This window comes from Pristiophorus japonicus, chromosome 16 (genome assembly GCF_044704955.1).
Source record: "Pristiophorus japonicus isolate sPriJap1 chromosome 16, sPriJap1.hap1, whole genome shotgun sequence".
NCBI lineage: Eukaryota > Metazoa > Chordata > Chondrichthyes > Pristiophoridae > Pristiophorus > Pristiophorus japonicus.
This window is the reverse complement of record NC_091992.1, coordinates 126,439,930-126,463,800: the sequence shown is the minus strand read 5'-3', so window position 1 is coordinate 126,463,800 and position 23,871 is coordinate 126,439,930. Positions and strand designations below refer to the sequence as shown.

Sequence of the window (23,871 nt, the reverse complement as noted above, 5' to 3'; positions counted from 1 at the left end):
GATTCAAATCTTCAGCGTTACCCAAAGCCTCAAAACCGGAAATAGTAAATACATTGCAGCCCTCATTTCAATGATACCATTTATTTTCTGCAACAGAATGCATTTGGTGCATTCAACTTGGTGTTATTTCATCATACTCCACAGTCTCCTTTGCTTCAAATCTCACGATTCTAGTGGATTCCGAGCAAATCTTTTAGAAAAACTGTAATTTTCCACCTGTTGGAACTACACAAAGTTCTGCTCCTCTGATGCCAGGAGGAGATTGCAAAAATATTTGGAAACATAACTATCAAAAATCTGTAACATCTCACAAATGAGAAAGCTTAATTTATCTACATTTCACAACAACGGATAATCCGATTATTTCTGGCAAATTAGAAGAATTCAAAATCTCTCTCTCTCTCTCTCTCTCTCTCTCTCTCTCTCTCTCTCTCCCCCACCAACACCAACACTTTGGCCCCAAGTTTCCACACGCGGCAAAACAGGTGCCCCTCCGAGCTGGGTGCCCGTTTTTCACGCCGAAAACGGCGCCTGAAAAAAAAACGCGCTATTCTCGAGCGCTTTGCAGCTCGATGTCAGCTTGGCGCGGTGCCCAGGAGGCGGAGCCTACCACTCGCGCCGATTTTGTAAGTAGGAGGGGGCAGGTACCATTTAAATGAGTTTTTTTCATGCCGGCAACCCTGCGCGTGCGCGTTGGAGCGTTCGCGCAGTGTGAAGGAAACATTGGCACTCGGCCATTTTTGTAGTTCTTTGTAGCTGTTCAATTTTTTAACATTTTTTAATAAAACCACATTGCCCTTCCATGATCAGCACGGAGGCTTCTTGCAGCAGTGAGAAGGCTGCAGGAAGCCTCAGAAGTTGAGGCAGCCGTTTCCCGACGGGCCCGACCGACGGCAGGGGGGCCTCCCCCCCCCCCGTCGTCGGGAATGGCTGCCTCAACTTCTGAGGCTTCCTGCAGCCTTCTCACTGCCTCCTCCCCCCCCCCCCCCCCCCCCCGCTGCCGTCGGTCGGGCCCTCACTGCCTCCTCCCCCCCCACCTCTGCCGTCGGGAACGGCTGCAGCCTTCTCCCTGCTGCCGTCGGTCGGGCCCTCACTGCTGCCTCCTCCTCCCCCTCCCCGCCGTCGGGAACGGCTGCCTCCTCACTGCCTCCCCCCCCAAACCCCTGCCGTCGGGAACGGCTGCAGCCTTCTCCCTGCCTGAAGCACTTTCACACAGGTAGAAACATGGTTTATTTAATCTTTTCTTTGCTCATGAATTTTTTATTCAGGTTGGAATTATTTGTATAATATTTGTATAAGTATAACTAAGGATTTATTGTAGAATGTAATGACTTCCCTTCCCCCCCCCCACCCCCCGCACCCCCCCCCCCCCTCGTTCCGGACGCCTAATTTGTAACCTGCGCCTGATTTTTTAATGTTTAGACAAGGTTTTTTCAGGCCTACAAAAATCTTCACTTGCTCCATTCCAAGTTAGTTTGGAGTACGTTTTCACTGTGGAAACTTTCAAATCAGGCGTCCGTGGCCGGACACGCCCCGTTTTGAAAAAAAAATTCTGTTCAAAAGTGAAACTGTTCTACTTGACTAGAACTGCAGAAAACTTAAATGTGAAGAATTGCGATTTCTAAGAATTGCGATTTCTAAGATACTCCGTTCTCCACCAGTTGCTCCTAAAAAATCAGGAGCAAATCATGTGCAAACTTGGGGCCTCAATAACTAGTGGTCATCCATTAATCAGTTCATACTTCATGCACGCAACCATGTACATCATATCAGAGCACTGCATTATTTATTACGAAAGCAATTTATGGAATAAACCAATCGTTTATCCAAACAATGACCCCACTGACAAGAATCCAATAAGCAACCTTACTTGTCAAAGTTTCCTCAGCTGTGCTGGTGCAACAGAAGGCCATGAGTTTTCCAACTGCCTGATTCCAAAACTCATCTAGGACATGAAGTGCACCCACATATAGTACAGCACAGGCCACATATGGAAGAACAATTACTAAACTGGTCTTTACTCAATGCTAACCTACACTGGACTTTTCAGAAGCGCAGTATGAGTCATCAATGGAGTCATTGGATCATCACACGTTTATCTGAACCATAAAACAGAGTGCCATCTCTCAAATAAATAAGCTAGAATTTAAAAGGAATAAATAATTACGGTCACTAAGTTACACTGGTGTGAGCAAGCTAAATATACTTTTGTAAAGGATATTGTCTCCTCGTCCCTTAAAACTTACAGCTAAAAGATGGAAAAGCAAATTGCTCACATGCCAGTTTTGATGAGCAAGAATGGCTTGGGGAAACCCACCCTCCCTGTGTGGGGATGGTGGGAGAAAGAGGAAAGCAGTCTGACCTTCTTGTAAAAGCATGGCTGAGATGTGGGGGATGACATAAATCAAACCATGCAGTATTACTTCAGTGCGGCAACCCCTTTGGAATCCCAGCACGCTATGACACCACACTGCGCTACCAAATATATCCTGATCTCTGAAGAAAAATAAAATTATACTACAGTACGTAGTCAATGGACCATTGCCCACTCATGATTTTTCATTTAGATATAGTACTTTGAACCTTCTTCATTCAAGTCGATGTTTTTTAACCAAATATCACAAGACGCTCATCTGAAAGCAATCGCCCTCACTCTTAAAACAGAAACGTGTTGGGCAGATGTCTTGCATTATTTCCCTTTCTCCCAAAAAGTAAATATATTAGATGCTCTTCTTGACATAATCCAGGCGTAACAGTGTTTACAGATTCTTTTTATTTCATAATATGAAAACCATATGGGAGTGAGGTTTTACACCATAAAACAATTGTCAATGGTTACATTTAATATCGACAAGTGGGAGGTTGTGGTTAAAGTGATGTAAATATGAAAAAGTTTAACCCAAAGTACTTTACCATTTTCATTAGTATTTGTATTAATAGACATTATCTCATACATTACTGTCCACACCTCCTCACCTCAACCCAAGTGTCTTAGATCTTCCATTATAGAATGTTAGTTATTTATTCACAAAATCGAATTTGTGGTTCTAGAAAACCCTCCAATTTGTATTGACCACATCAATGTTAAGATATAAAGAAAAGTCAATTTTAGTGATATTAAACAAATTAGGCCCAAATGATCAAAAACTTACTTGCAAGCATTTGCCATGTCAGTACAACGTCACTAGATACGCTCTCAATCACCATCTCACAATGTACAGGAGCAGGACATTCTAGGAAGTTCGACATTACATAAAGCATTTGGACAAGATTCTACTGATAGAGGTGAAATTGTGCAGATGTGGCAGTGGAAAGTTCCAGCTGTAATGTCAGCAACCACCTTCCAAAAGGCACAACTTTGTTTGGCCAAAACACAAATTGTTTCATTTGGATTATTCCAAATATTCAGTATCAATACAAATGTATTACAAAGGCTTAGCTTCATCCTATTCCCAAAGCTTGCATTAATGACAACAGTGACAATTTTTTTAATCCTCACTGACCAAGGTATGTCAACACCAAAAATACAATTCATCCATCTTCAAATCAAGATAAATAAAATCACAAACACACATGTATTGTATACAAAGCTCCCCCTCCACCAACCCCCTTTTCATTATCAGCCAAGATAGTGTATCAGCAGAATAATTATGATTAAAAATAGCCATGTGGCTATAGACTTATTATTCAACTGATCAAAATGTTCACACACAAATCTATTTCATGTGAAAAGAAAACCATATTATAGCCTAGTAGCTTTTAAATCTGAGTACATCTAAATTAACAATTCTGAATACATTTACACAAATACAATGTTTTATTTTGTGATTGATAACTATTTTTATACGAAGGGAGAAATGCCAGGTGAGCACCAATGTATTTTGAGGATGTTGTTCAATTATACATTTCTGCGCAATCTAGTCACACTGTGCTATAGCACAGATTCGAGACATGTACCAGTGTTCCTTTTCCCACATGAACCACCAAATCTAATCCCACTCTGCTGGTCCCCCTTCATATCCTCGCAAAAAAAAATTTAAACGCCCAAGTAATGAATTCCCTTTGCAAAGTACCCATGGACAACAACAATTAGTAGCTCAGCATTCCACATTTTAACCACCCTCTGTGTAAAGAATTTTTCTAACCTCCCGTTGAATTCTTTGTGATCTTAAATCTGACTTAAGCGCATTGAGACGTCCGGTGATCGTGAAAGGCGCGATATAAATGTACGTCTTTCTTTAAAAATAAAAAGAGAAAAACATCATGCAAGATTTATTGTAAAAAAAAATGAAGAGGTGCATTTTTATATATCTGACTTGGGCAGAACACTGTAGAAAGGGGCATTGCCGATTTTGTAGTAATAACAATGGTGCTATCGGTGCTTACTGTTATTATAGTGTAAATCGGACAGCAACTTCTGCCATCTGCACAAGCGTAGTTAAACACAGAAATCAGGAAGCTGCTGTCCGATTTGCCCTGCTCCTCCCAAAGCATCTCTACACCGGTACCTCACCAAAAGACTCAGCATTAAAATACACATATAGGCATGAATTTGCTGTACTTTCCCACTAAACATGCCAGAAAGTTAGGGCTTGTCCATTCGAGTCTAAGTGAATTTTTAAATGCTTGATAAATCTTAATTACTGCCAAATAACCTCTCTGGCACTGAAAATTAACTTTAAGAAATGTGGAGTCGCATTCCTTCAGATTTTAATTCTTGGGGAGATTTGTTTTTAATTTTAATTCATACATTTGGGCTGAATGGCCCGATTCTGTGCAGTGTAGAATTTTTTTCCATATTTATATCTCTCTTAATTCCATCTTTCTTTCCCTCTCTACTTCACTTTCTGTACATGATTTTACATTGAATTAAATATTCTAGCTCACACTTCCTGGTTTAGACTCTGCATGTCTCAGTCAGGATTCTTCAAATCGGATTGGTTGAGGAGACACGCTGTTCTTTGAACTGCTCACAGATGTCCCAGATTCCCTGTAGAGGATGCTGTGTTGTTTCAGACAGCCGGTCACCGTAAATTGCCATTCAAAAGCCCACAAAAAGTCCGTGGGCAGCTATAAACGTAATGAACAGTGAGTGCTATTCGTTTGCCGCTGACCGCAAAATCTGAGCCATTCCATTTCGCAGCACAAAGCGATTTATTTGGACTTCCCGGGTGAAGTACAACAGAGTGCATAGACAATGTTGAACTTTTATGCCCCAACAATCTAATTCAGCAACAACTCCAAACACCAGCACTTCGCTCACCATTCGCACCTAAATCCCCACTGAGTGCGATTGCTGAAATGATTGCCAAGTTCTGTGTAGCATTAGCTGTGAGCTGCAAGAATTTGACATTTTACTCTGTGGTTGTCAGTTATTTGCAACCCCTATATTTTGCAATAATGATAATGAAATTATGTATTTGGAAACTACAATACAATGGACACAGTGAAATGATGGAATCAGTGAGAGAGCAGTCAGTGCGGACTACACATCAGCTCAGAAAACAGACAGCAAATGATCTGCACAACCCCACAGTGCTTTCTTTCACAAAATAATAACAGCAATAAAGCTCCAGGTTCCTTCACAACTACTGCCAGCTATAACTATCAAAAAAAAATTATTTTAAATAGAACTCTATTGCTCACAAAATTAACCATTACCGCATGATCATACTGCTGCCACATAGTCGACATCACTGGTCCTGTAAGTTGACCTTTGTCTTTGACTCGATGGTGTCAATCTTCAGAGTTCTAGGTCTCCCCTGGCTGGAAAAACATTGACTTTGGCACCAGCATTTTTGTGCATAGCTGCTGCCTCCAAAATGCAATGTAGGGACTCAAGAAACAGGGGAAAACAAATGTATAAAATAGTACAAAAACTAAAAAGAGATCGTGGAAAAACATTAATAGTTGAACAATGCCCTCAAGATGTATTACAAATTTACATACAAAAACAAAAATTACATAAATTCAGCATGTGCATTTTGAGGACTACAAAGAACATGGCTAATTAAATTAGCAGAATTTAATTTGTATTAGTCCCTGTCCACATTTAGAACAAACTGGACCAACTGCCTAAGCAATCCTTCCTTCGGCCCCCCCCCCCCCCCATACCTCAGGAAAACAAATTACAGAATGTGCTATGACTTCCAAACTCATTAAAAGAGACTAGGTATTTGTTTAGCAGAAGGTGTCCAATCCAATTGTACTTTTATAGGTAGTTGGCACGAGTACACAGGAATTATAAACTTCAAAGTCTACATCCCTAGATTATCACCAACATGTTGGCTTTGTGTGCATTTAAAACAAGAACATTTCTGGCTATGAAGCAGGTATAGAATGAACCAAGTGCAATGTAAAGCTTCCTCTACATCGCAACTGTTCCTTAGCAACATACTTCAATTCCAACATAAGGAAAGTATATACATGGTCCATGTGTCATTTCTTTGAATTAAACTGCTAGATTAATAAAAATAGCACTAAATAATGGACAATTCTGTGTTGTGGATAGAAAGCGAAGTCATTGTCCAAACTCTCCTCAATTATTAATCTTAAACCAAACAAATGGCCTTTAAATTCAGATTCTAGGGCCTAGATATTAACCGCACCATGACAGGGTCAGCGGCTGGTGGGTTTAAAAAGTTAGATACAGGGAACGCAACCCCAACACGGCCACAGATATCGGGGCATCCGAGTGACCCGCCATGGAGAGGCAGGACACTTAATGTATTAAAATCCAGTTCTCAGTGCAAATGGGAGCCTGGGTTTCCTAGGGGTCTACCCACCCACCCCTCCAAATCCCAGGCCTCTCTGACCTCCCGATAGCCAGGGACCGTCCCAACTGGTTGCAGCCCCATGTGCCTGCTGTTTCCTCCCACCCAGCTGTCAGGCTGTCCACTTGGTCGGCAGCGGGTAAATGTTAATGAGGTCCTGCCATTAAATTCGGCAGGACCTCCATGTCGTTTGTTTTATCACCTGCGAATATCGGGATACCAGTGCCCAGAGTATTTATGCTGCTAACACCACTGGCAGCCCTGCAGACCCAAGTAAAACTACAGAAGTTGGATTTAACAACGTAAGCGCCAGGAGCAGGTTTCCAGATTCCTGGAATCAAAATTAAAGGACTAATATAAAAGTGACTAGAGAGACTTTCATCTCATTGGTTTGGGCTATATTTGAACCAAGATCTGAGTGCTGAGTATGTCTATGTAATAAATCATGCTGTTAAGCCATTTACACACGCTGTTTACACAAAGGGTTTTTAATTGCTACAGCACATTTCATTTGCTTTTAAGTTGTATTGGAATTTTACATCTCTTGATTACCTCATTTAAACAGTATGTTTATTATTTCCTTTCAATTCACGAACCTCGATAAAAAAATGCAAGAATTTTGAACAGTATATATAAAACAGTTGCAGGAGTTGAATTATAGGTTCACAGGCCTTTGCTCAAAGTTATGTTCAAATAAAATTAGAAGCTTCAAATTAAAGTGGACCGCTCCTAGAAATCTTTAATATTTAAAATTCTATATTTGTGAAAGAACTAATTTTAATATTACAACTAACAGACATGATTCAACTAAAATAACCTAATTCAATGCTAATTTTTATGCTCAACACTGATAATATTTATCAAACTATAAAACCGTGATGAACATGCTTGAATTTTGCAAATCCAACAACTGAAACATGGAAATCTTGGGCATTATGCATTTAAAAGTTATAACATTGTCTTTTTCATTAAAAACTCTCATTTGTCCTTGGTACACAGAGGGAGGCTACTATATCAATTTATTTGCTCCTGTTCCAAGGTGCAACACAAGATTACAGGCCTGGAGTTTCCTCTGCATTTGCAGCTGGGTACACCCGTAATCTGGGCACTAACAAATTACATGGCTTAAAAGATTGCGGAGTTTTGGGTTTAAGTGAGTTACGTGCATAACTACAATACAGCCAAGTTTCCTCGATTTTTTTACAACCGTCCATCAAACTCTCCGTCCGAACGGATTGGTGCCACAAAACTCGTCTCGTCCTGACTCTTGAATGTAAATATCCTCCAATTGCGCTTGCTCAGGGGGCAGGGAGCAGGGAGCAGGGGGGAGGGGAAAAGAGAGTTCTCAGCACTGCAACCAGATTTTTCAAGCACAGCAGAAAACAGTCGATTTTCCGGGCATTTTAATTTTAACTGAGCGCTATTTTTTTTTAATTATCCTCAAAGACCTGCTCTTTATTTTCCATTTCTTTGAAAGAGTTTTTATGGCTTAAGAACAAGCCACATTAAAAATTGAAAAGCTTCCCCGACTGCAGGTTCCCAAACGTGCTGTGCCTGATGTGCATGAATGATGGTCAAATGAGTTGAAACTTATTTTCATACTTAAACATATGGGGCTGGATTTTCCGGTGTTCTGCGCTCCGGGTTTCGCCGCAGAGCGGCAGCAATGGCGGCGGTGAGGTCTTCTGCGTCCCGCAGCGATCTTCAGGTCTGGTTTAGCGGCAGTGCGGAGCAGCACCGCCCGGAAGAGCCGCGCTCGGTGTGCAACGCCCCTGGTTGCGATACCGGCGGGAGTTCGAGCTCCTGTCCGACCCGCCCGCAATGACCACCTGGGAAATCAGTGCGGTCGAACCATCCAGTCAGCGGAGAGGTAGGTAATGGACTCCCAAGGTGAGCGTGATTGTTTTTTCTTTTAATTTTTTTTTTAAAGCGGTGTGTGTTGTGGTGGCGTGGACAATGTTTTTGAGAGTTTTTAAAAAAAAAAATAAACGTTCTCCCCCCGGTACAACTTCCGGGACGCAGCCAAGGAGGAAACTCCAGGCCACAAAGTTTAATGTCACTATAGCTTCACAGAGAACAACGTATTTTTAATCTATGTTGGCGTTGAAGTTTCTGCATTACTAGTGCAGCCTGTCACACAGACAGACAGCGCTAGTCCAAAAGGATTCAGAATAAACCTTCCTCAATTTAAAAAAAACACACAAATTCATTTCACAGAATTATACGAAACAAAAATGTTCCTTTGAGCATAAAAGTTGTAAACTGTTAATGCCTTAATGTGGGAATACCGCCACGTCCATTTAATATGGTGGAGCTGAGTCCATGATCAGATCAGCCATGGTCTTATTGAATGGCGGAGCAGGCTCGAGGGGCTGTATGGCCTACCCCTGTTCCTATATGTTAGTTATAAATAATGATTACCTTTGATTTCTACATGGATTTTTTTTTTCTTCCCAAACTGCAAGTATTGCTGTATCCAAGAAAACTGGCTTTGATAATTTAACTGTTGTGCGCAGTAACTTAATACACATAACTAATAGGTCATTAAATCTGCACAAATCAGACTTAATTCCCTCCACCCACCCACCCACCCCCGCACCACCCCCCCATACCAGACAGTTCAAAAAGAAAAAAGACTTAAGCAACAGCTTTTCAACCATTATTTTGAAATTAAAGACTTTAATACAAAAAGTGAAATATCATGAATAAAAAAATCATTCCACAAAGGTGAAACATTTATGATGAAATATTGCAAATTAATTTGTAAAAATAGGCAGATTACTCACCAGATTCAGTTACGGCCTAATCCTCAAGTCATGATCTTATTGAATGGCACAGCAAGCTTCGAGGAGCTGTTATGGCCTACTCCTGCCCCTCTGTGTTCTTATTTCCATTATAAGAAGTTAAGTCCTTATTAGACTTTTTTTTTAAAAAGTGGCAGAGATTGAGTTGCTTTTAAAATAAAACTGGGGTAAAGGACTAAGCAAACTGCAGGAGTCAGTTTACTCTCACCAGCAATTACCTGCCAAGTGCTAGGACCTATGTGCCGTTATATTAAATGGAAAACACAGATTGCCTGAATTATCACTACCAGGGAAGCTCTATTTCTTCCTTTTCCCGCAGCGTGCTTCGAGTAGAATGACTGTGGGAAAAAAAGGCTTTGAAAAATCTGACCTACTACTATTTTGTTCGATACAAGGGAAACAGGAAGCAGGGTCACTGGCCACAGATCTAGTCCGCTCTTCACAGTCAGCAATTATTATTGTTACTAATAAGCAAGCCAATGAATTATTTGTTTTGTGGGGTTGTAAAATCGTCCGTGTAAATATACCACGACATGGAGGCCCAAGATTAGGCACCAACAGCAAGTTGTTCAGTGAATCAATTGCCACTGTGCAGCAATGGTGGGACAGGGAAGAAAAGTTGTCCAAAGTTTGTCCAAATACAAACAACCCAACTTTCACAACCCCAAATTAGACATGCACTGGCACAGTGCTTCACCCACCAGTATAATGCAAAATGCACCAGCTGGAGTAAAGCTATATGGCTTCCACCTCATATAAACTAGGGTTCAATCTACACTCCTCAATTACTGCAATCAGCTACACAATAACTGCAAGGACAAAAGACTATAATATATCCAGTTACCCAATTATCCAATTTTTACCTTGCCACAAAATCAGTAGTTGTGCTGGTTGGCAGAGATCCCACCTTCAAAGTCCTGCTGGCTCAACCAAGGGGCTGCAATTTTTTTTGAACTCTGCTGGGCTCTTCAGGCACTTCTGGCTGCCTCTCGGTCTGACTCTGGCTTAGAACTATTTCCTGTTTGGAACTACTGCTCCTTTTTATACCCAGAGGACCGCCCCAAAATCAAGTTTTCTGAGCCAAGTCCAGCACACCACAACCTGCCACAGGAAGATGTTGATGGTACACCGAACTTCCCTATCCCCCTCACCTCTGAAAATCAGCATCTCACTCGGATAGGTTAGCAAAGGAAATTGTGTCATAGTTGGAACTCTCAATTCTGATTGGTAGAGCTACAGGTTTTATTTTGAATCCCCCCACCCCCCTGCAAGATTCTGGAATATAGGAGGGGTTCCGAGTTCTTTACTCCAACTGTTTTGGAATACAGCTGGTGTTCAAAACTGCTGGGGAAACTATAGAATCATAGAATGGCTACAGCACGGAAGGAGGCCATTCGGCCCGTGCCGGCTCTCTGCAAGAGAGCCCCACCCTTTCCCCGTAATTTTTTTCTTTCAGGTACTTATCGAACTCCCTTTTGAAAGCCGTGATTCAGTCTGCCACCACCACCCTTTCAGGCAGTGCATTCCAGATCCTAACCACTCGCTGCGTAAAAAGCCTTTTTCTTATGTCGCCTTTGGTTCCTTTGCCAATCCTCTTAAATCTGTGTCCTCTGGTTCTCGACCCTTCTGCCAATAATAACATGTATTGATATATAATGGGAAAAGTATCTACTCTGTCCAGACCCCTCATGATTTTGAACACATCTACCAAATCTCCTCTCAATCCTCTCTGCTCTGAGAACAACCCCAGCTTCTCCAGTCTATGCACATAAATGAAGTCCCTCATCCCTGGAATCATTCTCGTAAATCTTTTCTGCACCCTCTCTAAGGCCTTCACTTCCTTCCTAAAGTGCGGTGCCCAGAATTGGACACAATACTCCAGTTGAGGCCGAACCAGTGTTTTATACAGATTCATCACAATATCCACTCTCTTATATTCTATACCTCTATTCATGAAGCCCAGGATCCCGTAAGATTTTTAACTGCTTTCTCAACCTGCCATGCCATCTTCCAACGATTTGTGCACATATACCCCCAGATCTCTGTTCATGTTTTCACTCAGTCAATGTATTCACTGAGGCATATGAATCCATGGGCCTTACGCTTAACATCCGTAAGACAAAGGTCCTCCACCAGCCTGTCACCGCCGCACAGCACTGCCCTCCAATCATCAAGATCCACAGCGCAGCCCTGGACAACGTGGACTATTTCCCATATCTCGGGAGCCTCTTATCAACAATGGCAGACATTGATGCAGAGATTTAGTATCGCCTCTAGCGCGCTAGCGCAGCCTTCGGCCATCTGAGGAAGAGAGTGTTTGAAGACCAGGCCCTCAAATCTACCACCAAACTCATGGTCTTACAAGGCTGCAGTAATACCCGTCCTCCTGTATGGATCTGAGGCATGGACAACATATAGAAGGACACCTCAAGTCGCTGGAGATATATCAACGAGAGCTCTTCGAGTCTCAACATAAAGAACATGAAGAGGCCAAGCGCAGGCAGCGGAAGGAACGCACGGCAAATCAGCCCCACCCACCCCTTCCCTTGATGAATGTCTGTCCCATCTGTAACAGGGTCTGTGGCTCATGTATCGGACTGTTCACCCATCAAAGAACTCACTTTGGGAGTGGAAGCAACTCCTCCTCGATTCCAAGGGACTGACTATGATGATGATATTCATGCACCACCTTTACCCTTTAGTTCATATTTCCTCTACTCATTCTTTCTACCAAAATGTATCACTTCGCACTTGGCTGCGTTTATTTTCACCTGCCACATATCCGCCCATTCCACCAGTCTGTCTATGTCCACTTGAAGTCTATCACTATCTTCCTCACTATTCACTATACTGCCAAATTTTGAAATTGTGCCCTGTACACCCACATCCAAGTCATTTATATCAAGAAAAGCAGTGGTCCGAGTACCGACCCTTGGGGAACGCCACTGCATACCTTCCTTCAGTCCGAAAAACAACTGTTCACCACTACTCTGTTTCCTGTCACTTAGTCGATTTCATATTCATGCTGCCACTGTCCCTTTTATTCCATGGGCTTCAACTTTGCTGGCAAGCCTATTATGTAGCACTTTGTCAAACGCCTATTGGAAGTCCATGTATACCACATCAAACCTCTCTGTTACCTCATCGAAAAATTTGATCCAATTAGGTTAAACACAATTTGCCTTTAACAAATCCGTGCTGGCTTCCCTTCATTAATCTATACTTGTCCAAGTGGTGTTAATTTTGTCCCCGATTATTCTTTCTCAAAGCTTTTCCACGACTGAGGTTAAACTAATTGGCCTGTAGTTGCTGGATTTATCTTTACACCCATTTTTATACAAGGATGTAACATTTGCCCAAGTGAGTTGTGGAATGCACTGCTTGAAAGGGTGATGGAAGCAGATTCAATAGTAACTTTCAAAAGGGGATTGGATAAATACTGGAATGGGAAATAAATTGCAGGGCTGTGGGGAAGGAGATGGGGAATGGCTAGGTTGTTGACCTGCAATAAGCCAACCTTGCGCCTAGGTATTGAGCTCTGAAAACCAAACAGAGAGCCACCCTAAGGGTATGCTATCAACTAGTAAATTGGCTGCAAAACATTTGATGTTGTTCTCCTGTTGAGTTTGCCTCAGTACTAGGCACCAGACAATGCTCTGCATGGTTGGGTACCACTTCAGTACTGACTGGTTCCAACTGGCACCCATGCATCACTGCTACAATAATACATCATCATCATAGACAGTCCCTCGGAATCGAGGAAGACTTGCTTCCACTCTAAAAATGAGTTCTTAGATGACTGAACGGTCCAATACGAGAACCACAGTCCCCGTCACAGGTGAGGCAGATGTCGTTGAGGGAAAGGGTGTGTGGGACTGGTTTGCCGCATGCTCTTTCTGCTGCCTGCGCTTGGTTTCTACATGCTCTCGGCGATGAGACTCGAGGTGCTCAGTGCCCTCACGGATGCACTTCCTCTATTATATATGTGGTATTTACTCTGTACAGCCACCAGAGGGCTCATTCCCCGGAGTCCCAAGGGATCCCATAACCCCTTGGGAGCACAGGTATTTAAGGCGGCTTCACAGGTTGGAGAGGCACTCTGGAGACCTGCAATAAAAGACTACGGTCACACTTTACTTTGAGCTCACAGTGTTCAGTCTGATTCTTCCTCCATACCCAACAACTGGCGACGAGATACAGATAGCGAACCCAAAGATGCAGAGAACAGTGGGCATCCTGGAGAAATTTTCGGAGGGACATGATTGGGAAACTTTTGTGGAGCGACTCGACCAATACTTCGTGGCCAACGAGCTAGATGGGGAAGAGAGCGTTGCCAAACATAGAGCGATCCTCCTCACCGTCTGTGGGGTACCAACGTATGGCCTCATGAAGATTCTGCTCACTCCAGTGAAAACCACGGAGAAATCGTACGACGATTTGTGCACACTGGTCCGAGAGCATTTGAACCCGAAGGAAAGCGTTCTGATGGCGAGGTATCAGTTCTACACCTACAAAAGGTCTGAAGGCCAGGAAGTGGCAAGTTATGTCGCTGAGCTGAGACGCCTTGCAGGACATTGCGAATTTGAAGAACATTTGGAGCACATGCTCAGAGACTTTTTCGTACTTGGCATTGATCACGAAACCATACTTTGCAAGCTTTTGACTGTAGAGACCCCAACCTTGATTAAGGCCATAGCGATAGCCCAGGTGTTCATTGCCACCAGTGACAATACTAAGCAAATCTCTCAGCACACAAATGCTGCTACAAGTACTATGAACAAAGAGATTATGTTTTCGAATCGTAACGTACAGGGCAGGTCACACATACCTGCAGCTACATGTCCGCAGATGTCTCAGAGTCCACCATCAAGGGTGATGAATGAAGGGCCATTAACACCTTGTTGGCGCTGCGGGGGTGATCATCGTTTCCATTCATGCCGATTTAAATTATACATTTTGCAAGAGCTGTGGAACAATGGGACACCTCCAACGAGTGTGTAGACGAGCTGCTCAGCCTGTTAAACCTGCAAACCACCACGATGCAGAGAAAGACAGATCCACGGAGGATCACTACAAACCAGAGCCTCAAATAGAGGAGGCAGAGGTACATGGGGTGCACACATTCACCACGAATTGTCCCCCAATAATGCTGAACTAAATGGACTCTTGATGTCAATGGAGCTGGACACAGGCGCAAGCCAGTCCACCATGGGTAAAAAGACTTTCGAAAGGTTGTGGTGCAATAAGGCCTCAAGGCCAGTCTTAACTCCAGTTAACACGAGACAAAGAAATTACACGAAAGAACCGATTCCTGTAATTAGCAGTGCTACCGTAAAGGTCTCCTTCGATGGAGCGGTGCACAAGCTACCACTCTGGGTGGTACCGGGCAATGGTCCCACACTGCTCGGCAGGAGCTGGCTGGGAAAGGTACGTTGGAACTGGGATAGGTACGTTGGAACTGGGATGACGTCCGAGCGCTATCGCCCGCTGACAACACTTTGTGTGCCCAGGTCTTAAACAAATTTCCTTCGCTGTTCCAACCGGACATCGGGAAATTCCAAGGAGCAAAAGTGCAGCTCCACCTAATTCCGGGGGCGCGGTCTAACCATCACAAGGTGAGAGCAGTACCGTACATGATGAGAGAAAGGGTAGAGATCGAGCTAGACCGGCTGCAACGAGAGGGCATCATTTCACCGATCGAGTTCAGCAAGTGGGCCAGTCCTATTGTCCCAGTCCTCAAGGGAGACGACACCGTCAGAATCTGTGGCGATTACAAAGTAACTATCAATCGTTTCTCCCTGCAGGACCAATACCCACTACCAAAAGCCGACGACTTCTTTGCAACGCTGGCCGGAGGAAAGACATGAACGAAGCTGGATTTGACTTCAGCCTACATGACGCTGGAACTGGAGGAATCATTGAAGGCCCTCATCTGCATCAACATGTACAAAGGTCTTTTTGTTTATAACAGGTGCCCGTTTGGAATACGATCAGCGGCGGCAATATTCCAAAGAAACATGGAAAGTTTACTGAAGTCGGTCCCGCACACCGTGGTCTTCCAGGACGACATCTTGGTCACAGGTCGGAACACAGTCGAGCACCTGCAGAACCTGGAGGAGGTTCTTAGTCGACTCAACCGTGTGGGGCTCAGGTTAGAACGCTCGAAGTGCGTTTTCCTGGCGCCTGAAGTGGAGTTCCTGGGAAGGAGGATTGCAGTGGACGGCATCAGGCCCACCAACACGAAGACGGAGGCAATCGAGAACGCACCGAGGCCACAGAATGTGACGGAGCTGCGGTTGTTTCTGGGACTCTTGAACTACTTTGGTAACTTCTTGCCGGGTCTCAGCCCCCTGCTAGAACCACTACATGTCTTACTATGAAAAGGGGGCGAATGGGTTTGGGGTAAAAGCCAAGAAAATGTCTTTATAAAAGCGAGAAAATTGTTATGCTCAAACAAAGTGCTTGTGTTGTATGATCCAGGTAAGCGTTTGGTACTAGCATGTGATGCGTCGTCACATGGCGTCGTGTGTGAATTGCAACAAGCTAATGATTTCGGGAAACTGCAACCGGTTGCTTATGCATCCAGGATTCCGTCTAAGGCCGAGCGAGCTTACAGCATGATTGAAAAAGCAGCGTTAGCGTGTGTCTATGGGGTAAATAAAATGCATCAATACCTGTTTGGGCTAAAATTCGAATTGGAAACTGACTATAAGCCACTTATATCCCTGTTTTCCGAGAGTAAAGGGATAAATACCAACGCGTCGGCCCGCATCCAGAGATGGGCGCTCACATGGTCCGCATACAACTACGCCATCCGCCACAGGCCAGGCACAGAAAACTGCGGTGATGTTCTCAGTAGGCTGCCATTGCCTACCACGGGGGTGGAAATGGCACAGTCCGCAGATCTAACCATGGTTATGGAAGCATTTGAGAGTGAGCAATCACCCGTCACTGCCCGGCAGATCAAAACCTGGACAAGCCAGGACCCCTTATTATCTCTAGTCAAAAGCTGTGTGCTTCACGGGAGCTGGTCCAGTGTCCCAGTGGAAATGCAGGAAGAGATAAAGCCGTTCCAGCGACGCAAAGATGAAATGGCTATACAGGCAGACTGCCTTCTGTGGGGCAATCGAGTAATGGTCCCCAAGAAGGGCAGAGACACCTTCATCAATGATCTCCACAGTACCCACCCAGGCATCGTAATGATGAAAGCGATAGCCAAATCCCACGTGTGGTGGCCCGGTATCGATGCGGACTTAAGAGTCCTGCATTCACAGATGTAATACATGCTCGCAGTTAAGCAATGTACCCAGGGAGAGGCCGCTAAGTTTATGATCTTGGCCCTCCAAACCGTGGTCTAGGGTACACGTCGACTATGCAGGCCCGTTCTTGGGTAAAATATTCCTTGTGGTTGTAGACGCGTATTCCAAGTGGATTGAATGCGAGATAATGTCGGCTAGCACGTCCGCTGCCACCACTGAAAGCCTGCGGGCCATGCTTGCCACACACGGCTTACCCAATGTCCTGGTGAGCGACAACGGGCCATGTTTTACCAGTGCTGAGTTCAAAGAATTCATGACCCGCAACGGGATCAATCATGTCACATCTGCCCCATTTAAACCAGCGTCCAATGGTCAGGCAGGGGCCATCAACCAAGGCTTGAAGAGGGCAACTGAAGGCTCACTGCAGACTCGCCTATCCCGATTCCTGCTTAGCTACCGCACGAGATCACACTCACTCACTGGGATCCCACCTGCTGAACTGCTCATGAAAAGAGCACTTAAGACAAGGCTCTCGTTAATTCACCCTGATCTACATGAATAGGTAGAGAGCAGGCAGCTTCAACAAAGTGCATACCATGATAGCGCAAATGTGTCACGCGAGATTGAAGTCAATGATCCTGTATTTGTATTAAATTATGGACAAGGTCCCAAGTGGGGAGCAGTGTGTTTCGGGTCAAACTTTCAAATAGACTCATTCACCGGAAAAAGGTTGGGTCCAAGGTGGGTTGCTCAGGGTAGTCCGTTGACCACGAAGCAAAATCCATCATCCACAGCAGCCCAGCAAGGCCAGCTGCACAGCAGCCCAGCGAGGGTCCAACAAATGATTCAACAACACCAGCTTTCACACCAAGACGATCAACCAGGGCAAGAAGGGCCCCAGGGGATATGTAGGATCTTGCAGAGACATCGTTGGTGGTATTTCTCCAGCGATTTGAGGTGTCTACTGTATATGGTCCATGTCCTTGAGCCATACAGGAGGGCGGGTATTACTACAGCCCTATAGACCATGAGCTTGGTGGCAGATTTAAGGGCCGGATCTTCGAACGCTCTCTTTTCCTCAGGTGGCCGAAGGCTGCACTGGCGCATAGGTGGCGGTGTTGAATCTCGTCGGCAATATCTACCTCTGTTGATAAGAGGCTCCTGAGGTATGGAAAATGGTCCACGTTGTCCAGGGCCACGCCATGGATCTTGATGAATGGGGGGGGGGGCAGTGCTGTTCGGCGTGGACAGCCAATAATACAAGTGGATTACTCACTGACCTCATCTGCTGTCTTGGTCGTGATTGATACAAACTGCACCAGAGAAAGCAAAAACAAATGGTCTCTCACGACTTTCCACAAGCTCAGGTTTCGTGTAAACAATAACTGTTAAACTCTGTAGAAAGTTACTCGATTTGGACAATGTCCTCTTGCTCCCCCTACCCCAAACTGTTTTTCCATTCCTGGAAAGTTATTTTGCAAGAAGGGACCATGAACACAGCAAAACAGTACCTTCACAATCTCCATCCAATGGAGGCAATCATCTTTTTGGTCCCATACGTGAAACAAAAATGTGTTCTGGGGTGTGTCACTGAGTACTGCAACTCAAGAGCTGTGGGATTCATCTGGTCTTGGAGCATGTCCAACATCTAGCATCCCTCCACTAGTATTGATGTGGTGGCAACCACAATTTTCCTTTCATCTAGTTCTTTTGTGGTCATTTTTCACTTTATAAAAAAGGCTGTGAAAATTAAATCCCCATCATTTCTCTCTAGTCCCTCCACGGCAACAAAACCTCATTCTTTACAAACTTGCCTGACTGTCCTCCCTTTGAACCGTTCATTCTTGCAAACAAGTTCTAGTTCTGGAAAACCATATTTGTACGAGATCTGCTTTCAGCTTACATCATCAGCTAAACTTCAGGCCATTTACCAGCCCGTTTGATATGACACATGCAGTTTGCAGGCTTCACCCAAGATTTCTGCCTAAGCTAATTTCTTACTTTGCAATGCAACTGTAGATAATTATTCCTTCTTTTTAATCCTCCTCCCAAGTTTGAGTTGGAAAGGCAATTCCATTACTTCAATGTATGTGGAGCACTGGATTTTTACGTGAATTGTCATAAAACTCTTCATAGCCTACAGCCCAAATGTACTTAGAAAATCAGTTAACTTTTCAAGGTCAATGAAAGGTCATCGACCTGAAACAATAACTCAGTTTCTCTCTCCATTGATGCCGTCTGCCCTGCTGAGTATTTCCAGCATTTTCTGTTTTTTTTTTCCAGATTTCCAGCATCCATAGTGTTTTGCTTTTGTGCTTAGAAAATCGATCTGTAAACAACAATTGGTAGACATTCACAGTTGTAAGCCAGTGGGCAAGAACTCATCAAAATACACACAAATTCCATTTGGTTCGTAGGTGCCTTGTGGACATAGAGGGCCCAAGTTTCGAGCCGCACCTAGAACGGCGCAGTCCCGACCTGGACGCCCGTTTTTCGCGCCACAAAGTGCGCCTAAAAAAAACTTCCAGATTCTCCAGCTCCCTGCAGGTCGTTTGCAGCTCGGCGCAGCGCAACAGGAGCTGTAGGGGGCGGAGCCAGGTCCCTGCGCTGAAAACAGTGCCGGGACCTCTGCACATGCGCGCTACAGTGGGCGTGCATGTGCAGTAGCTCCAGGCGCCCAAAACTGTGTGGGAGGGGCCGAAGCACGCAGCCCCTAACCCTGGCCGAATAGCCTCACTGGGGCTGCGTGAATAAGGCTCCTCCCATGCCCAGCTCCTGCTTCCTCCCGACCCGACTCGACTCCCGCTCCCCCCCCCCCCCCGGACCAGACCCGACCCGACCCTACTCCCGCTTTTCCCCCCCCCCGGACCAGACCCGACCCCACTCCCGCTTCTCTCTCCACTTCCCCCCCCCTCCCCCCCCCGCCGCCTCCGGACCGGACCAGACCAGACTCCCGCTTCCCCCCCCCACCCGACTGGACCTCCCTCTCCCCCGACCCGAACCGACCTCCCTCCCTCCCACCACCCCCCCCGACCCACGCTCCCCCCGACCCGACGCCACTTACCCGTAAATCTGGTGCTGGGGATGGGCCCTGCCCGAAGTCTCGGGCCCGGCCCGTTCAGCCTCCCTCCCCCTTCCCCCCCCCCACATCTCCTTTCCCCTTCTCCTTCTCCTCCCCCCCCCTTTCTCTACCCCCCCTCCTCTCGCTGTCAGAAACACATACACTGACAGACAGAGAATGAGAGACACACACAGACAGACAGACTTAGAGACACTGACAGAGACACACTGGGGGGGGGGGGGGGGGGGGGGAAAATCCCAGCTCGCTGTTGGAGGGCTCCCGGTGCTGCAGTCGGTAAGTAGAAAATGTTTTATTTATTCATTTTTTTGATTGATTTATTGGTTGATTTATTGATTTTTTATCATTTATTATTGATGATGGCTCTTTATTTGTAAAACTAAAGTGTTTAATGTTTGTAAACTTCCTTTTAAACCCCCCCCCCCCCCCATTCCCTACGCCTGATTTGTAACCTACACCTGATTTTCTAAAGTGTAGACAAGGTTTTTTCGAGCATACAAAAATCTTCACTTACTCCATTCTGAGTTAGTTTGGAGTAAGTTTTCACTGACGAAACTTTGAAAACAGGCGTAAGTGGCCAGACACGCCCCCTTTTGAAAAAAAAATTCTGTTCCAAAGTGAAACTGTTCTAACTGACTAGAACTGGAGCAAACTAAATGGCGAGAATTCCGATTTCTAAGATACTCCGTTCATACACCAGTTGCTCCTAAAAATCAGGAGCAAATCATGCCGAAACTTGGGGCCAGAGTAACCACATCACATTTATACAGCAATACTGCTTTAATCTTGCAGGTGTGAGAGGTCTTTACTTTGACAGGTCCATCCTTGTGGCCAAGATATGATCATTCTGATGGCACTACGTAATCAGTCTTCATTGGACGATGCCAAATAATGGAAGCAAAAAAGTTCTACCTTGGTGTCCTCACACACCAAGTTCCCGCCCCGACTTCTCCCTAGTTCCTTGCTACAAAAATGCAACACTTGATCTATAGCGGGCAGGGAAGTGGAGCTGAGCCCAAGATCAGATCAGCCATGATCTTATTGAATGGCAGAGCAGGTTCGAGGGGCCAATGGTCTACTCCTGCTCCTGTTTCTTATGTTCTTATGTTATGTTCTCTGGTGGGGGAATCCAGAAGGCATATTCTTAAAATTACAGCTAGGTCATTTAGGAGTGAAATCAGGAAACATTTTTTTCCCCACACAAAGGGAAATGGAAATCTGGAACTCTCTTCATCCAAAAGGCTGTGGGTGCTGGGTCAATTGAAATTTCCAAGATTGAAATAGATAGATTTTTGTTGGGTAAGGGTATCAAGGTAAATGGAACAGGGTTGATGGGTTGAATGGCTGAGAACTGGCATCACAACCAGTATTACTACCCTCTTTCCACCAAGTGACAGAGTTGAATAGCTTAATACATCATTCATAAATACAAGGGCAAGATTCATTTACAGCTTACAATGCAAGTGACTAAAATTTACTCGTGTTCAAATGATGATTAGGCAACTGCTCCATCTGAGGGAATCGAAACAAACTTTAAAACTCAAGACACTCAGTCTATTAATTTTTTAGTGATTCAGAAATGCTCCCTTTCATCTCAAAGGCATCCATAGCATTTCATATATAACCTAAAACTTCTCCAGAAGAAAATGGCTCTGCACTCTAGATTACTTTGGTTTATGCCTCATGTATTCAGAGACTAACACACCCTTTCCTGACAGTCCGTGCATGCCCATATATTATTCTAACCAGTATTACAGAAAAAAGGAAAGATTGGCATATTCCTTGTGGTGAAAATAATACAATAGTATAAGCTCTATGTATGGTAGCAGCTTGTCAGCCTTAGCTCAGTGGGTAGCACGCTCACCTGAGTCAGAAAGTTGTGGGTTCAAGTACCACTCTCGAGACTTGAGCACAAAAATTGAGACCGACACTCCAGAGCAGTATTGATGGAGTGCTGCACTGTCGAAAGTGCCGTCTTTTGGATGAGACATTAAACCGAAGTCCTGTCTACCCTCTCAGATGGACATAAAAGATTCCATCGTATTATTTCGAAGAGGAGCTGGGGAGTTCTACCCGATGTTCTGGCCAATATTTATCCCTCAATCAACATCACTAAAACAGATCATTTGGTCACTATCACATTTCTATTTGTGGGAACTTGCTGTGTGCAGATTGGCTGCTGTGTTTCCAACATTACAACAGTGACTATACTTCAATAGAACTTCAATAGGCACTACATAAATGCAAGTCTCTCTTTCTCTATTGCTCTAGAAGTGTTTTACTGTATAAAAAATACTTGAGTTATATTCATACATAAGCTACTAAAATTGACCTTTGTAATATTTTAGCTGCTACAAATGCTAAAGAGACAAAAAAGGCATTGCAATTAAGTCATTTGGCACTAACTGGCACAAGATTGGCTGGGGTCAGACACACTGGTATTTTACACATTGTTGGGGCAGACAATGTTGAGCTTCACTTTGCATCAAACCATGCTATATCTGACCATTTGTTTCGAACATGGGTTGTATGAAAAAGTCCTCCATTCACTGGTACGAACACTGCTCACACCTTGATGAATGCAAAAATTCACGGAAGAATTTTTTTAATTATCCACTCAATGCAAAAATTAAGTGGTTGAAATTTTAGTATCTCCCCATTTAGGGGCGGTAACCGAGGTGGGACTTTCTGCACCCAGCAAGGAAATCCCACCCGACCGCAAAATTGGGGATACCACCCCCAAGAGGAAGTGGAGCGAAATGTCGGGCGCCCCACCTCCTCTCGGGGGCAGGACCAAGGCAGTAAGCGCACAAATTTTCCAGCGCTACACGGTATCTCCGCATAGCGCTGGTGCAAGCACATGGCCCTCTCCTTCCATTAAAGGGGCGGGCAGGCTGCGAACTCTGCAGTGGGACAATGGACATCCACCACGCCACCGGGGATGCGGGGTGCCGTGGCTGCAGCCCAGCACAGAAGCAGAGTGCCGGGCTGCACCATCGTGGCACGGACCCCTCGAAATATACAATGGAAGGCCGTGCACCTCCCCTTTACTTTTTGCCCCACGAAAGGAGTGGGGACCAGTTTGCGACCCGCGAGGTTGGCGCTGACATCACTCGCAGCAGCAGCCTCACGGGGCACTGCCCAATTTCCGGCGTGGGGCAAAAACAGATCATTGCGCACGCTGACCCACCCCACCCCACACCCACCCCCACCCCACCACTCCCCCCCCCCCACCCACCCCACCACAGGCGAGAAATCCTTTGCACAGCGTTGGAGGCACCACCGGGAGGCGCAAACAATGCGAGTTTCTCCCACTAAATCTATAAAGATGAACGAGTCATGCCTATTCCACATGCAGCATCTAAAGTAACACTTTAATATCAACAAACAGTGCTACAGACCAACAGCAAATATTTCAAAAGCTTAACGAGGAAGGAACCTAATTATAGCGATTTGCAATTTAAATGCGACATACTGATTAAAGTCTGACCGTGAATTTTTGTCATTGAATTGAAAAACATTAGCAAATTGACCTGCAAACCTACCTTGCTCTCTGTTCCAACACGCTGCCTTGCAGCTACAACCATCTCCAATTTGGCATTGTTGGGGACATTGGCAAATCGCCACTGCTGTGACAAATCCAAAACGGTTCTCTGGAACCTACAAACAACCAACCATTAATATTCTACTTTTGGTACACATCAATACATAACTTTCAATCCTTCTAAACTCTAAATAATTCAGGAGAATATTTCTCAGATTCTTATTTCACTTTATTGTCTTGGTTGTACGGAATGAAAAATTTATCCTAAGAATCTACAAGCGGTCATTATTTACTAGTATCTTAACTTTTCAATTAAATATTTGGAAGAACCTTTTATAGCAAGTAATATATCAAAGAAGTGGCTTCAGGGGTATGAGACTGTACAGCCAACTGCAATTTAAGGCAACCACTT

General features: G+C 44.7%; 1 protein-coding gene across 1 annotated transcript in view; it reads right to left on the bottom strand.

Annotated features, from left to right (window-relative positions):
- aspscr1 (ASPSCR1 tether for SLC2A4, UBX domain containing) overlaps positions 1-23,871 on the bottom strand; it is a 250,293-nt gene that overhangs the window by 217,666 nt on the left and 8,756 nt on the right. The window contains exon 3 of the mRNA XM_070857832.1: positions 23,461-23,575. Coding sequence (XP_070713933.1) covers positions 23,461-23,575 — 115 coding nt within the window. The remainder of the gene's footprint in view (positions 1-23,460; positions 23,576-23,871) is intronic.